Source organism: Hoplias malabaricus, chromosome Y (assembly GCF_029633855.1).
Source record: "Hoplias malabaricus isolate fHopMal1 chromosome Y, fHopMal1.hap1, whole genome shotgun sequence".
Classification (NCBI taxonomy): Eukaryota; Metazoa; Chordata; class Actinopteri; order Characiformes; family Erythrinidae; genus Hoplias; species Hoplias malabaricus.
The window spans coordinates 55,692,177-55,707,237 of NC_089820.1; the positions used below are offsets into that span (position 1 = coordinate 55,692,177).

At 40.5% G+C, this 15,061-nt stretch overlaps 1 protein-coding gene across 2 annotated transcripts in view; it reads left to right on the plus strand.

The window, feature by feature from the left end:
• The first annotated feature begins 5,236 nt into the window (after positions 1-5,236).
• LOC136678926 (myotubularin-related protein 10-like) overlaps positions 5,237-15,061 on the plus strand; it is a 33,626-nt gene continuing 23,801 nt past the window's right edge. Inside the window, exons 1-3 of one of the 2 annotated variants that reach the window (XM_066657117.1) lie at positions 5,237-5,506; positions 6,195-6,422; positions 7,148-7,208. In XM_066657117.1, coding sequence (XP_066513214.1) covers positions 6,363-6,422; positions 7,148-7,208 — 121 coding nt within the window. In that variant the 5' untranslated portion in view covers positions 5,237-5,506; positions 6,195-6,362. The remainder of the gene's footprint in view (positions 5,507-6,194; positions 6,423-7,147; positions 7,209-15,061) is intronic. The other variant, XM_066657116.1, reaches the window with a different exon arrangement.

Sequence of the window (15,061 nt, forward strand, 5' to 3'; positions counted from 1 at the left end):
GACAAAGATTTTCATGGGGTTTCCTAACTTTTTCACACGACTGTACACACAAACTGAGCCTGAAGAAATGTGAATCACTCCCCCACAGTGAGTTATAAATATTGCTTTATCAGTTACACACAACCGGGGTAAAGCCTGTCACTGCCAAAAGATTCAGTGTGGCTCTCTGTGCTACTTTTTCTGCACCTGTGTGTGTGGGGCAGCAGAGGGAGAAGGCAACAAGAAGTAGTTCCTGTGTCACAATTTATGGTGGAATTTTATTATTTATAGACAGCTAGGATATACATCTATTTTGCAACATATTTCAACAAATTATATCGAAATTTTGGAGCCAGTATCGATACGCTCATCTATAGCTTCTGGACAGCAGCACTGGGCCACTAAAGCTTTATTAAAAATGTTCCGGCTCCTTCTGGTACAGCAGATGAAAAGTGAAAACCTGTATTTAACAGAAAAATAACCAGCTTCTCTTTTCTGAGAGATTTGCTTTTAATTTTCCAAAGATATTAAAGAAAAACATTTTTCATGAATCCAAAGATCAGTCCCAGACATTGGTTGCATTTTCTGCCGCTCTTGACTCCCAATCCCAAAAGACATTCAGTGAGTGAACCTGGGAAAATAAAGGGAGTCAGATGCAGGAGATGGGCACAAATAATGAAAGGACCTGTACATGAGTGGTCAAAACCAGGCCTAGGTTCTCACACCAGAGAATCCAAACAATCATTCATTCATTCATGGTCTGTAACCACTTCAGGGTCCCACATCCAGTTCAGGGTCAAGGTGGGTCTGGAGCCTACCCGGAATTACTGGGTGCAAGGAGGGATCAGACCCTGGAGGGGGCGCCAATCCTTCACAGGGTGACACACACACACACATTCACTCACACCTACGGACACTTTTGAATCGTCAATCCACCTACCGACGTGTGTTTTTGGACCGTGGGTGAAAACCGAAGCACCTGGAGGAAACCCACGCAGACACAGGAAGAACACACCACACTCCTCACAGACAGTCACCCAGAGCGGGGCTCAAGCCCACAACCTCCAGGTCCCTGCCTGGAGCTGTGTGACTGCGGCACCTACCTGCTGCACCACCGTGCCACCCTAGAGTCCAAACAGCACAGGGAAAATACACAGAAAGGCAATTCAAAAGATCAAAACAACAAAGGAAAGGTCAAAACACACAGGGGAGAGCGAATTCTCCTGCATTGACTGGAGACAGAGTTGTCCCTCTTTACTAAGTGTACTCCCGGGAGGCTCTTGTGAGTTGTAGTTAGGAGCTGTGGTAGCAGGAGGGATTGATGTGACATTGTGATGCTGTGGTATGGGGTCAGGTAATTACTGGCCACTTTGAGCGGATATTAAACAAAAGGAAATGTGTTCTCTAAATTTTACACAGTGCTGTGTAGACCATATTGTACATGTGTTCATTCATGATCACACATTAGATTAATACTTTGTTTAGTCTTCATTTAACAGTCTGTTTCTAACTGAAGTGCTGCTAAAAAGACTCCTATTTTCCCCAAAATCTACAACATAATTTGAGTTAAACTACACAGGGTTACTCAAAGGGCACAGAAGGTTGTTACCACCTCACGATTGAGCTTATGGATGATGATGAAAAAAGATGTGAAAGAGAAGATATTAAACCCGACTTTTGTTTGCTAAAAGTAAAGAGTGGATTTGTTGCGTGTGTTAATCGTTATATTCCTAGATCCTTATTTCCATTCAAACCATCTCCCGATGTTCTCCAGTCGTTCATAGTCGCTGTTCCATATAAAAACAGTGAGTAAGTTTTCACTTCTTCATTATCTTCTAAAATTCATGGCTGTTTTCTGTTGATGAATAATGACTATATATAAGTTAATAGTTAATAGTTGTATTTTAACAGTGACGTCTGAACCTGAGAAAACATCTTCACTCACTGTAACTGAAGGTGAATCAGTGAATTTAAACTGCAGCTTCACCTTCACAAAAGAACATGATGGAAATGACTTTGTTGTTTACTGGATCAAGACCAAAGGACAGAACAGCACCTGTTTATATTCTTATGATTTTTCAATGGAGGCTATAAAGGTCAATCACTACTGTAAAATGGAAGAAACACTGTATAAACAACTTTCAAAGAGAACTTTAGAGTATGTCACTCACAACATCAGGATCAGTGGAGTGATGGAGTCAGACAGTGGTCAGTACCTGTGTGCCTTACACATGGACACAAGTAAAACAGATAAAAAAACAAATGTAAAGTGGAAGGTGATAGAAAGAGTTACAGTCAGTGTCAGTAAAGACAAAACATCTCAGTCACCTGAAACAACCAGAACTGAGGAAACACCTGAGAAAACACCTGATGAGAAACATGTGGAGAGAACTGAAGAGAGAAATGGTAAGATACATGTATATAATCTCTTCACTGTTAGTTCACATATTTACATTATTTACATTAGCAGTGTTTCTAATGACTAATGCTGTGTTTGTGGTCTGTGAACAGGAAGTGATCCTCTCATGCCCTTGTACACTTCATGGCCCATATGTCTGGCTCTTCTGTTTTCTGTTTGGGTTACATTTGCATTCCTAAGGAAAAAGGCCAAGAGTTCACAAGGTAAATGTCCAGTTTGAATCTCTACATTCATTTACCTAGTCTCTAATAATAGGCACTTAATGGTTACATACAATAAGACTCTTGTTTCATAACTGTATTCCTACAGGATCTCAGTCTGTGGAGTTACAAAGGTAGGTCACAGCAGTAATGCCTTTAAAGAACATGATTATTTCTGTCATTGTGAAGTCATTTGCTTTCTGTTGCATCATCTTTTCCCTGTCACTGTTACAGCCACCAACAAGAAGCTACACCTGACACTGACGGTGAGTTCTTCAGTCTCATGTCTTAGCATTTTCCTTTTTGATATTTTTTTCAGAATTGTATTTGAAACAGTAATGGGATTTTATGTTATGTGCTTTTCAAAGGCCCCCTTTACGCAAACAGAAACGCTGAAGAGGGGCATTAGGATCTGTGTGGAATAATTTGGACATGGTCCAGTTCTACTGATCATCATCTATTCACCAGAATCCAGGACATCAGAAAAAAGCATTTCTGATAAAAGTTATACTTAGAATTCCCCTTGAACAGTGTTTTTTCACCTCAGTTTTTAGAAATCGAAAACAGCAGCAACTCTGTACAAGTCGTCTGTACTGAAAGAGTCACTGTAAAACTGCTAAGTTAAAATATATTAAATGTCTTATGCAAGTTTAATGTTTAATGTTTAATCTAAAATTACTAAAATGAACCTCAGGATAGCCATTAGCTTAGCGCTAAAATAAAACTACAGTCATGGCCAGCAATGAGATCTAAATCCCATAGAACAGATGTGGAGAGATCTTCAAACAGCTGTTGGGAGCAACACACTTCAAACCTGAGAGACCTGGAGCTGTTGGCCAAAGAAGAGTGGTCCAGAATTTCAGCAGAGAGCTGTGAGAAACACGTTCATATGAAGTGACTGATTTCAATTATTGTTTCCGGCAAGTGTTATATTGAAGGAGCCCGTGATTGTGTCCGGTTCATTTCTGGAACTCTGTGTGAACTGTTGTCTCTATGGAATGTGTCCTTGAGTTTGAGAAAGGTGTTATATAAATGAAACATATTATTATTGCTATTATTATTAATTGAGATTAGATTAGCTATTTCTCTTAGGTTTTCCTGTTTTTCCAACACACACTAATATAAACGTGAAGACTAAAGCACTCGTAAATGAATGTGTTCTGGGTGAAGTGCAGCATCATCTGAAAGAGCAGGGGTGCCAGTACATTTGGTCGTGACTGTACAATCTCATATGATGTGGGTGCAAGTAAAAATGATGATAACAACAGTGGTGTTTGTTGTTTTTCTTCGGTTTTTGGCCTGAACTGAAGATCTGGCTCTAAATGTCATGGTTGGTCATTGCTCAAAGTATTTGTTCAGACATGTTACCAATACTTTATACAAATTGAAATTCTTATTCTAATATATGTTATGAAACATGTCTGATTCAGAACACTATCACCACTCTTTTTAATTTTTCTTGCGTCTTGACTGTAGAACATAAAAACATTCATTTCCCTAGAATGTTTTAAATACTGAATTCTCAAACATTTTACAACACATCTGCCTTTCAGATATAAAATATATACATTTAAATAAACATATTTCAAGTTTGTCTTTATGGAACCATTTTTACTCTTCAACCGATTCTTTTAAATTCTCTGAGCCAATGAATCGATTGTTTGATTCAATGATTCAAACATTCCCAAGTCAAGTGTAGTTTCGCATTGACAGACTCTCTATGTACAGGATATTTTACTCTCGTACAAAGAACTTATTCACACTGTAAACATATTCTTAGTAGGAAGATCCATCTTAACCCCTGATGAAGACTGTTTTCTGGAGTAGACTTGTTAAAATCTCTAATTACACCAAGAGCTTAGGTTTAACAATGTCCTGTGCCAAAAAGATTTGAGATCTAAAAGTAACATGTCTTTACTTTGTGACGAACGTAAAAACTGCACATGGCACTTTTGTTCATCTTTTCTAGTTTTGCTCAAATCTATATAAGTTCTTGTCAAAAGTATTCACTTATATCTTGGATGCTGTAGTGCACAGATACAGCCGGATCCAGTAATAACAATATGTGGGTATTCAGAGTCTCATTCATTCATGTCACTGCTTCATACTGACCATGTCCATGGTGGGCCTGCTTACCTGGAACAATTGGGCGATAGAAACACACACACACCCATACACACACAATTATGGACAAATGTACACACCAGATGATCTATACATTTTTTGGGGACTCTGGGAAGAAACTGGAGCACCCGGAGGAAACCCACACAGACACAGGGGGAACACGCCAAACTCCTCACAGTGATCAGAAACAAGAACCTCCAGCTGTGAGGTAACATCACTACCTGTGACACCACAATTTATTTGATTGTTTTCTTATTGTTGTCCAGATATTTTAAATAAAAATTCAATTTAATAAAATACAATGCAAATATGAAATATATGTTTAACTGAACAATACTTAAACCTCTTTGTATTGAAATTATATTTAAAAAAAAATAAAATAAAAAATGCTCAATCTCAAAGAAAATCCTGTCTTCGAAAGGAACCGATTCTCTTGAGGGATGTGAATCGGCTCTCTAGATTTATTTAAATAGAAGCGCTTCAAAAGATTCGACTCTCTCGAGTGATTCGCCGCTACTTGTGTAAACATGGCCGCGACGTCGTCTGCAGAAACGGACCGCTCTCTGTAATAAAACAACTGAGTTAGAGGGAGAGAAAAGGAGGGGAAACTGCGGAATTAGACACACTTCCGAGTCCTAGGCTGTGCTTCGGGAAAGAGAAGTAGACGAGGATGGACTGCAGAAATATGTGTTTAGGACAGAGCTGAAGAACCGAGCAGGAAAAAGTTGGACTTCTGCGGAGTTTGACAGGCAACTAACTGAAGAGCTAATGCTAACACTGCTAGGTGAGAGAGAAATAAGATGAGAGAGAAAGAGTGAGAAATACTATGCGAGAGAGGGAAAGTGGGAGAGAGTGGGCAAGAATGACAGAGTAAGAGATAAATATGTGTAAGAGAAAGAGTGTTGGATAAAATGTGTGTTTGAGAGAGAATGAGTATGAATTTTGAGGGGGAATGTGTGAGAGAAGAGGTGTGTGTGTGTGTGTGTGTGTGTGTGTGTGAGAGAGAGAAAGAGGGAGAGAGTGGGCAAGAATGACAGAGTAAGAGATAAATATGTGTAAGAGAAAGAGTGTTGGATAAAATGTGTGTTTGAGAGAGAATGAGTATGAATTTTGAGGGGGAATGTGTGAGAGAAGAGGTGTGTGTGTGTGTGTGTGTGTGTGTGTGTGAGAGAGAGAAAGAGGGAGGGAGGGAGATATATAGATAAATAGATAGAGACAGATTTGATAGTGTAAAGGTGTGCTTTAGTTTTTCCTCCGGTCACATCTCGGGGTTGTTTTATTTTCCTCAGTCTGTTAGAAACTGAGCGTTAAAATATGCAGAAGTATTTTTCTCTGTGGACGACGTATCAGCTCATTTTCACACACCACTTGATTAGTAGTGCCTAAACTTCTGCATTAGGGTTAGTAAACTCTGAGGATGTGGACCTGCTGTTATTTAGAATGAATGAAAATGGACTCTCTTTTATTTGAAGCAGGAAAATCTAGGCAGGCAGCTGCTGTGAACATCAACACAACTCAAAGAAATTAGTCCTGCTGAAAACCAGCTGCTCTTCGCCTGGATATTTCTTCTTGGGATTGATTGGCTATAAACAGTTTTCACTGAAGTCTGAGTGTCGATCAGCTCAGTGATATGCTTCAAAATGTTTTCCAACAAAACACCTCCAAAGCCGACCTTCAAGTCCTACCTTCCTCCAGTGAATGTGAGTGAAATTCTTCACATTTCTGTTCAGTTGTTTGTCTTTTTGTCTGTTGAGATCATTAATATCCCATCTGTCAAAGAGTTCCCATTGTGTTTTACAGTCTGTTAAAATCCGTCATGAACCGAGAAAGAGAAATGATCAAAATGGAACTAAAATACAATGTTTCTATTAACTTTAATCAAAAGTCAGCGCTATGGTTGCTCCTCCAGGAGGAATGTAGTCTGAGTGCGCTACTGTGACACTGCTATTTCCTTCAGGATCAATGAAGTCTTATCTTATATATTTGTGGAGATACAAGCGTTGACTCACTAATCAAAAGCTTACAAGCTTTGTGTGTATTATGCCATGTTACCTTATGGCTTCTGTGAAACATCAGTTAGTGTAACGTTCAGATCAGTACTGTTAGTGTAACATTGTGCTGTGGCTACATACGAAAACTCCAGGATCAGGAACTGTTTCCTAAAACACGTTTGATTGGAAATCATTGTGACGCTTATTCTGTTCCCATTGGAACACAGCTCTATAGATATTTCCCACAACAAGTCAAAGGGTTAACTACATTAACGAGTTAACTTTCTTAAACCCTAACAGCTGTAGTGTCAATGTAGATTATGACCATTTTTAGAGCAAAGCAACCTCGCAGCTGGCTTCAGGATTTCATGTTTCAATTGAGAAGATGTTGATGTTCTTTTATTTTTATGCTATTTTCTTGTGTTTCAACGCAGACTGAATTGAAGAAAACTCCTCAAGTGCTCATCAAGAAGCTTGAAGCCAGACTTCTACCAGGTAAACTCTTCAATAAATGTTTTATATAAGTTTAGAAAAGAGAGGGGTGGAGGGGTTGGTGGCTTCATAGAAGAAGGGATGAGGAAAAGTGGAGTTTCCTGTAAATTCCTGTAAATAAAGGCTGCACTTTAACCACAGCTATTACAACCATTGCTGTTATTGTACTGTTTTCTATGATCTTTTGTTAATGTATATGACATACCCATTTGTTTTTATGGAAGTGCATGAAGAACAGCATTTGCCAACATTTTTAGCTTTAAATAAAATCTAAATCTAAAGAAAGCTAACAGTTGTTGTTGGATTATCCCAAAACTTAGTGTTGATTCCTCGTGTGACACCAGATAGAAAGGCCTCTATCTAAGGCACAGGCCAACTGCACCCACTAAAGTCATATAAAAATATTTATATAGACAGGACATATCTTTGCATTAAATATAGAGGGTTGTGTCTGACTGACGAATATAAATGAGCTGTGCTCTCGGAGCATGTCTTGAATTTAAGTCCATGGTCCTCCCTCAGATTCCCAGGAGGTAAAGCAGTGTTTGGGGCGCTGTGTAACTCTCCATGGCAATGCAGTTTCTTGCCCTTTCTCCCTCTTTTATCACTACTGCGGTCAAGTGTGCATAATTTGTTTGACAATGGGGTTTCTGCAAATGTGTGCCAGACTTGTTTCTGAGCTCTTTGCCATAAAGAAGCAGAAGTATGCCCCACCCTATACTGGAGTGCATGAGTGTGTGAGGGGGTATGTGTTTTTAAGAAAAAGGGCTGTCAGACGTACTTAAATGATTAATGGAATAAGATATTCAGATATGTTTCCTGCATGGTTCCTGTATACGGAACAGTGTCTTACCCGGCCCATTTCCTACACTTGTGCAGCCTCTGAATTTTTAATGCCTGGCCTCAGACGGAGAGCCTGTGATCTGACCTGGTTTGTTATGCTTGGGGTTGGCTTTGGGTCGATGTGTTTACAGAAAGCTTGAGACACATGGGCTCACTGTGAAGGGAATGTGGGTGCTGCTCTTTTTCTTGCTCAGAGACGGTGCAGAGAGCAGGTGTGGGTAGAGATGCTTTCGATACTGGACTCTGAATAGGATCTAGTTATGAATAATACAGTGGCAAAACCACTTTATACAGATCTAACACTATGATAAGATGGTTCTTCTGTCTCTCTGACTGTCAGTTCTTTCTGTTGGCCTATTTGTGTTTCTCTGTTTGTCTCACTAGCTTTCTGTCTATGCCCATTTCTCTCTCTCTGTCTCTATCTATCTATGTCTGTTTATGTTTTGTTATGTGTCTCACACTCTCTAGGGTGTAGATGGTAGAATGGTAGGTCTGTAGACGCTGCAAAATCGCCCACTACATTTAGTGTGAAATTACCCCAAGTGAGAAAGTGAGAGTGACTGGGGGAGAGTGTCAGAGGGAGTGTTCCCTGCCTTTCTCTGTCACCTTTCTACCAAATATCTGATGTGAGGAGGGTGTACGGTTGCTGCCTTTTCATCATCCAGGTGCACAGCTGCACATTGGCAGTGGAGGCAACTCCATAGTGTCCCAAAGAAGTGCTTTGAGTATTTAGAAAAGCACAGTATAAATGTAAATGTAAGTAAATAACCTCTCTTCAGCTGGTTGAGGGAACAGAACAATCGGGAAGTGTGGTAACTGTAAACTTCAACTGAAGATGACAAAATAATGAGGTTTATGAAGCTGTGTTGAAGTTTGCAGTGGTTTCTATTTTGTGGTGAAGTAGCATTAAAGCACTGAATCCATAATAACTCAATCTTAACAAGTGCCGTTACTGCTCTAAGTGACCAAGGTGTTAAGCTGCCGTCCTTAAATGCTTTCCTATAAACAGTGCTCACGTCATTGGTCAGCGACAGGCTAAAAGTGTTTGCACACCTGCTTCTGTCAACGCTCTTATCTGTGAAGATAGCTGCACTTTATTCCACTCAGTTGATTTTAAAACAAGTCTGAAGAGGTGCGGGGATGTTTTGGTGAGACGTCTTGATCTGGCTGATTAAATGCTTTTTTTTTTTTTGCTCGGTCAATCTGCATTTTCACAGTAATCTACAGTTAAATCTACAGTTTCAGGTAATCTAACATTATCAAACACAAACCACCCTGTGACTTTTACAGGCCCTGAGGTTTTAGAATGCTTTAGAAAATGTTTATTTTGTTCACAAAACGTGGCCAAGCTGTCCTGAACGTTTGTGCTCTGGAGTCATCCATCTTTAAATTTAGTGTGAATGTGTCCCACTGAGTAATGAAGCCCTGTTCATGGAATTTCCCGTTAGGTTTTTTGTTAAGTTCGTTTGTCATCTCACCTTTTCCTGTCACGAAGCTGAAACAATATCTGAGTATATTCAGTGTCTATATAACACTGGAAATTAAAGGGGAATTCCACCAAATTTTCAGGAATTCTGCAATTTCAGTCGTAGAGATAAGAAAAATAGAATGGTTTCATGAGGAATTGTTATGAAAAAATGAGCCTATTTATTTACAGCACAGACACATCAGGTTTTCTGTTCTTAACTATTAATATAGTTTAATACTCACAACATCTTCCATATACATATTTTCCATTAATGTATTAAAAATGACATAAGCTGCTTTCTATCATTAAACAGTGTCTCAGTATCACATGGCGTATATGTAATAGTTTAATTTTCCTTGATATAACTTCTAGAGGTGTGAAATTCTTCAGACGTGTGGTTCCTATCACCACTGTGAACAATTCAGACTCAAGTACATTCCACATTAAACCACTCTGAAAGAGGCAGAAGATTTGAAAAATGGGTGTAATTCCCCTTTAATCAAATGACCAGCTTCAGTGTTAAATGGAACTAGACTGCTTCTGCTTTTCCTAGAAGTGTCTGTGCAGGAACAGGGAGGAGGCATTGCATTTAAACGCGGAGAGCCCAGTCTGTGTTGGAGGCTGTTAGGAGCCCAGTCTGTGTAGGAGGCTGTGTCAGTCTGTGTTGGAGGCTGTTAGGCGTTCACTCCTTATAATTAAAGCTACACAACTAGGACCTTCCCTGTTTCCAAAATAGACACACCACACCATTTTTTTTGCTTGTTTTTAAGAAACATAAACCTCTTTAAAGCTTTACTGTTCCTGTTTATCTCACTTTGGTTGACTACTGTGGTAACCCACCTGCCTGACTTATACTGCTATCGTTATTTCTGTCGTAGTGCATCACGCAGTGTTTAAAATACACAAGATGTTGACGTGATAAAGTGTTGTAAATGGTGTGAGGGTGAGGTAGCGCTAATAACACGTTTGGATGGGGATTTTTGTGACTCAGTGTGACATTTAGTGGTGCGTTTACAGACAAAGAGTGCTTTTAATAATAATGATAATTTTTCATGTAGTCATGGATTGTATATTAAACTTAAAGCCAAAAAAATAAACCTCATTCCTCAAAACCTAGACATTGCTGTGTGAGTAGTGATGGATTGTTTTGTGTTGTAGCACATGCATCTACACCTGCTCAGACCGTTTTTTGGAAGGAAACAAGGCAGTTGGGAAAACAGCCATGCTTTTGACTCTAATCATACACAGCGAGGTAGCCACACATCTCATTAAACAGTGCTAGGCGTCGTCCAGTAGCACATGCCACTGGCTTAATTATGTGATTTGTGCATATACTTATGCAACCTGCGCAAATATAGTAAATGTGTGAAGTGAAGGAGATAATGTCATTATTTTAAAAGAACTTAACCTCAGGGTTTTGTGATTTTTAGTTGTAGATAATTGGTGCCCCAAATCAGATTAGACTACAGCTGGTCTAACGTATCTGCAGCCTGTGACAGAAGGTGTCAGTTTGGTGATGTGACCTGTACATTAGTAACAGTGTGTATCTGGTAGAGTTTCACTTTATTCTGAATGGAAGTCTATTAGGGCTGTGCCATATCGTATCATTCACAATAATATCGTCATCATTTTTGAAACGATAAGGGCGGCATGGTGACGCAGCAGGTTAGTGTCGCAGTCACACAGCTCCAGGGGCCTGGAGGTTGTGGGTTTGATTCATGCTCTGGGTGACTGTCTGTGAGGAGTGTGGTGTGTTCTCCCTGTGTCTGCGTGGGGTTCCTCCGGGTGCACCAGTTTCCTCCCACAGTCCAAAAACACGTTTGTAGGTGGATTGGTGACTCAAAAGTGTCCTTAGATGCGAGTGCGTGTGTGTCTGTGTTACCCTGTGAAGGCGCCCCCTCCAGGGTGTATTCCTGCCTTGCGCCCAATGATTCCAGGTAGGATACACTGAAATATCGTGATATAATTTTGGAGCCATTTCACACACCAGTAAAGTCCAGTACTAGGCTTAATCCCTGATTGGTAGACTACGTTTTTTGTATATCCTGTTTGTGATGCTGAGATTAACCATGCGTGAATGTAGCAGGTGAACTGTGGTCTTGTTGGTACTGTAGATCTAATTTTTGTAAATTATAACACAACAGGCAGTATAGTAGCTCTTTCTTATCCTGTCTTTACCTCAGATATAGGACACTGGTTCTCATCTGTATTAGGAGCTGGCAAAACTGCTGCCCAGTCTTAAACCTTAATGCTCTCTATACCGGTCTCACCCCAAGCTTCTTCTTTTTCTCTCTCTCTCTCTCTCTCTCTCTCTCTAAGGAAGTCAAACACAGGAAGCCGGACTAGTGTGGTTAAACTGTTCATATGATGAACATTTTGATCGTAGGTTTGATATGTTATTTATTTAAAGAGGCCTGTTGGCTTTAATGTGGCAGTTCACATGAATACACACACGCACCACATAGATGAGATCGCATAGTCACAGTTCTCAGATCATATGAATATTTTCGTGAGAGCGCTTTGAGCTGCTGCTGTTGACTTTGAGCTATTATCCTCTATGAAATGTAGAAAGCCTTACTTTGTTCATATCCAGACGCTCTGATTACTGCTTATCATGTGTCAAGTGCCTGGCCAAGGCCTTTGTCAGCCAATGATTGCCTGCTCAAGTGTATTGTACTTGAAGTCCTTATGATAAGCAAGAGTCCAACACAGTTATGTGGGAACCTACACATGACTTGCATCCTTGAGACATCAGAGAGAGACCCAACAGTCTCATGTGCTGTTCCTTAGTGCCAGCATATCCAGCATTTTCAACCCAAACAGAAGCACAAACCAAGCATTTTGGAACAACAACAGGACCTTTGTGAAGCAAAGCAACGTGAATCTGCAGATATCTTCTTTACCAACTTATAAATAGCCTCATTCAGTTCACATTTATTGGATAATCATGTGGGCCCACAGTTCCCATAACACTGTGTCCCTAAGAAAACATTGTTTAGGAATCAGTATCAAATCCAAGGTGTCAGAGCTAGATGCCTTGCTAAAGGACACTTTAGCCATGGATGAATTTTTCCTGACGGTCCTGGGAATTGAACCAGAGATCCTCCTGTCTCAGGCTCGCTTCTCTAACCTTAAGGCCACAGCTGTTTTATTTGGAAACATAACTAATCCCCTGCTGTTTTTTTTTTTTTTCCCTTTCTCTTTTTATTGAAGTGAACACGTACTTAACATAAAGCAAAGAAAACATTTTATTATTGTCGCCCAATCTCCTGCTCTAATTAAAACTTATTCCTGCTGGAGTGGGTGAAGTGCAGGCTGTGTGGAGATTGCACTGTCAAGGCCTCTGCCACGCTGCCAGCGCTACTGCTGCATCAGCAGCATGGAGCTGTTAATTGCTGGAGAAGTGAAGCCAAACTGCTGATTAGCTTCTGTAGTGGGCTGTAGACACACTCTCTCTCACACACACACACACACATGCATGCACATGCACACACAAGGGAAGTGAGAGGGCAAAGGACAAGGGTTATTAGCAAGCAAACCCACATGTGCTGCTTGTCAGCTGAAGAGGAAAATTTGTGTGTATGTGTGTGTGTGCGTGTGTATGGGTGTTCCAGTTTAGATGTGAAACCGGAAGCATACACAAAGACAGTAGGGCCTCTTTGATGTGTCATGGACGTAGTGGTGGATGCCCACTAAACCACTTTGTTAGAACTCGTGTTTTTAAACATGACCTTAAATGGTATGAACATTTAAACATTTCTATCACTTGATTAATCCTCATTATTTCAAGGTACACGTTGAATTTAATTAATACTCGACAGCCCTAGTATGTGCAGAGAGAAACAAAACGTTAGGACATCTTGAGGGTCCAAACCTTGCCATGAGATACTCCCCAGAAGCAATAAATTAAAACAGTAAATGAAGATGATCTGTGTGCACCGATTCTGTCCACCCTGCCCCTGACCTTCTGTGACCCAGCAGGGCTGGGTTTGTGCATGAACGCCTGCTACAAACACGCACTGCTCTTCTCACTAGTGAGATTCTCTCACTATTTCTCTGTATGTTTTTCCCCTCTGGTTTCCCCAACGCAGACATACGAGTCTCATCTTCCTCCTTTTGTGCTCTGGTACGGACTTCTTGGAAAGGAATGAGAAGTGAGAGTGTTTGTACTCTAAACTACAGTTGTTTCTGTTCGCTGCGTGTGTGAAATGTAGTTTGGCAGAGATACACAAACACTTAGACACAAGTCGAGAAATATTAGGATTAGCTTCAGACTCTTCTGTAATCCTCGCTTGGTTGTGGGGGACTTAAAAGTAAATCTTCCTCATAAGCATGTAGAAAGCAGGGGCATCTGTAAAAGAACAGGAGAAAGGAGGGCCTGCACCTGTCTTCGATGAAATGGGTTTGTGTATAACTCATGAAACGCATTCGTTTTAGCAGATGACTCATGTCTGTGTGTTAATGCATTGTAATGGACAAGAATTAAACCTAGCCTTGGACTAACTTGCCTTTCCACTGTGGTCAAATCACATTTAATAAAGGTTCAGTGTAATATAATATGCCACTGTGAACCACTTGGATTTAACCCAAGTCTGGAAAAAGTGTGGCCACCGGCATAAGATGTCATTATCAATTACCTAGAGTTAAATATTTACAGATACATATACCTACTGGATATAAGGCGTATGCTTTTTAAGGGTGTGCTTTTTAAATAAGGCTTTTACTTAAGTGTATTTTCAGTTCTGTCCAACAGCATTCATTTGGGAGGATGTGATGTGACCATGGCTACAAAGATGACTGCAGGGTAATAGCAAGGTAGCCTTGTACAGGCCTGTACTAGCAAAACCTCATTTGGTGTTTTGGATTTTTCCCCAGTGCTTACCTAAAGTGGTTTCTCACTGCTCAGTTAAGGTAAGTGGGTGTGTGAGGGAAGCCTCAAAGCCAAAGTTCATTTCAGTTGTTTTAGCAACAGACACTGGCCCTTAAAGTTGAAATGGCAGTATCTGCTCACTAGGTTTCTTCTTATTTATCGCGATAAACAACAAAGCGGAGCTCTGGTTTTCTCAGGAGAAAGTGTGGGGTGTATTTCCCCCGCCTGCCAGGACTGTGTGCCTTGGGCATGAACTCTCCCACAGTGCTCTGTGATCCAGAATGCTGGATGAGATTCAGGCTAGTGACTCATTGGCTCCCATTGTGTTAAAATACCTCCTAGGTTCAGAGCAGTGGGCAGCGGAGAGAAGCAGATACAGAGAAGGATATGGTAATTAGAAACTGCTGTTGGGGAAGGGATGTCCTGTGTAGATGGTGGGGTGCTCCCCGCTGCATGGAAGTGGACATGAAAGAGGCTGTAGTCTTGATTTACACGCACATTAGAATGTTTTGTGGCTTGTGCAGAGAGACTCTGTGGCAGTGTTCATTACTGGGCAGAAGAACGGTGCAATTGATAGTATAATCATCATTGTGACATGTTTCTGTGCTAAACGCAGAATGCTGCCGGCTGTAATTTAATCTTGTTGTGTTCCCTTTAACACTTGAGTAATCAGTC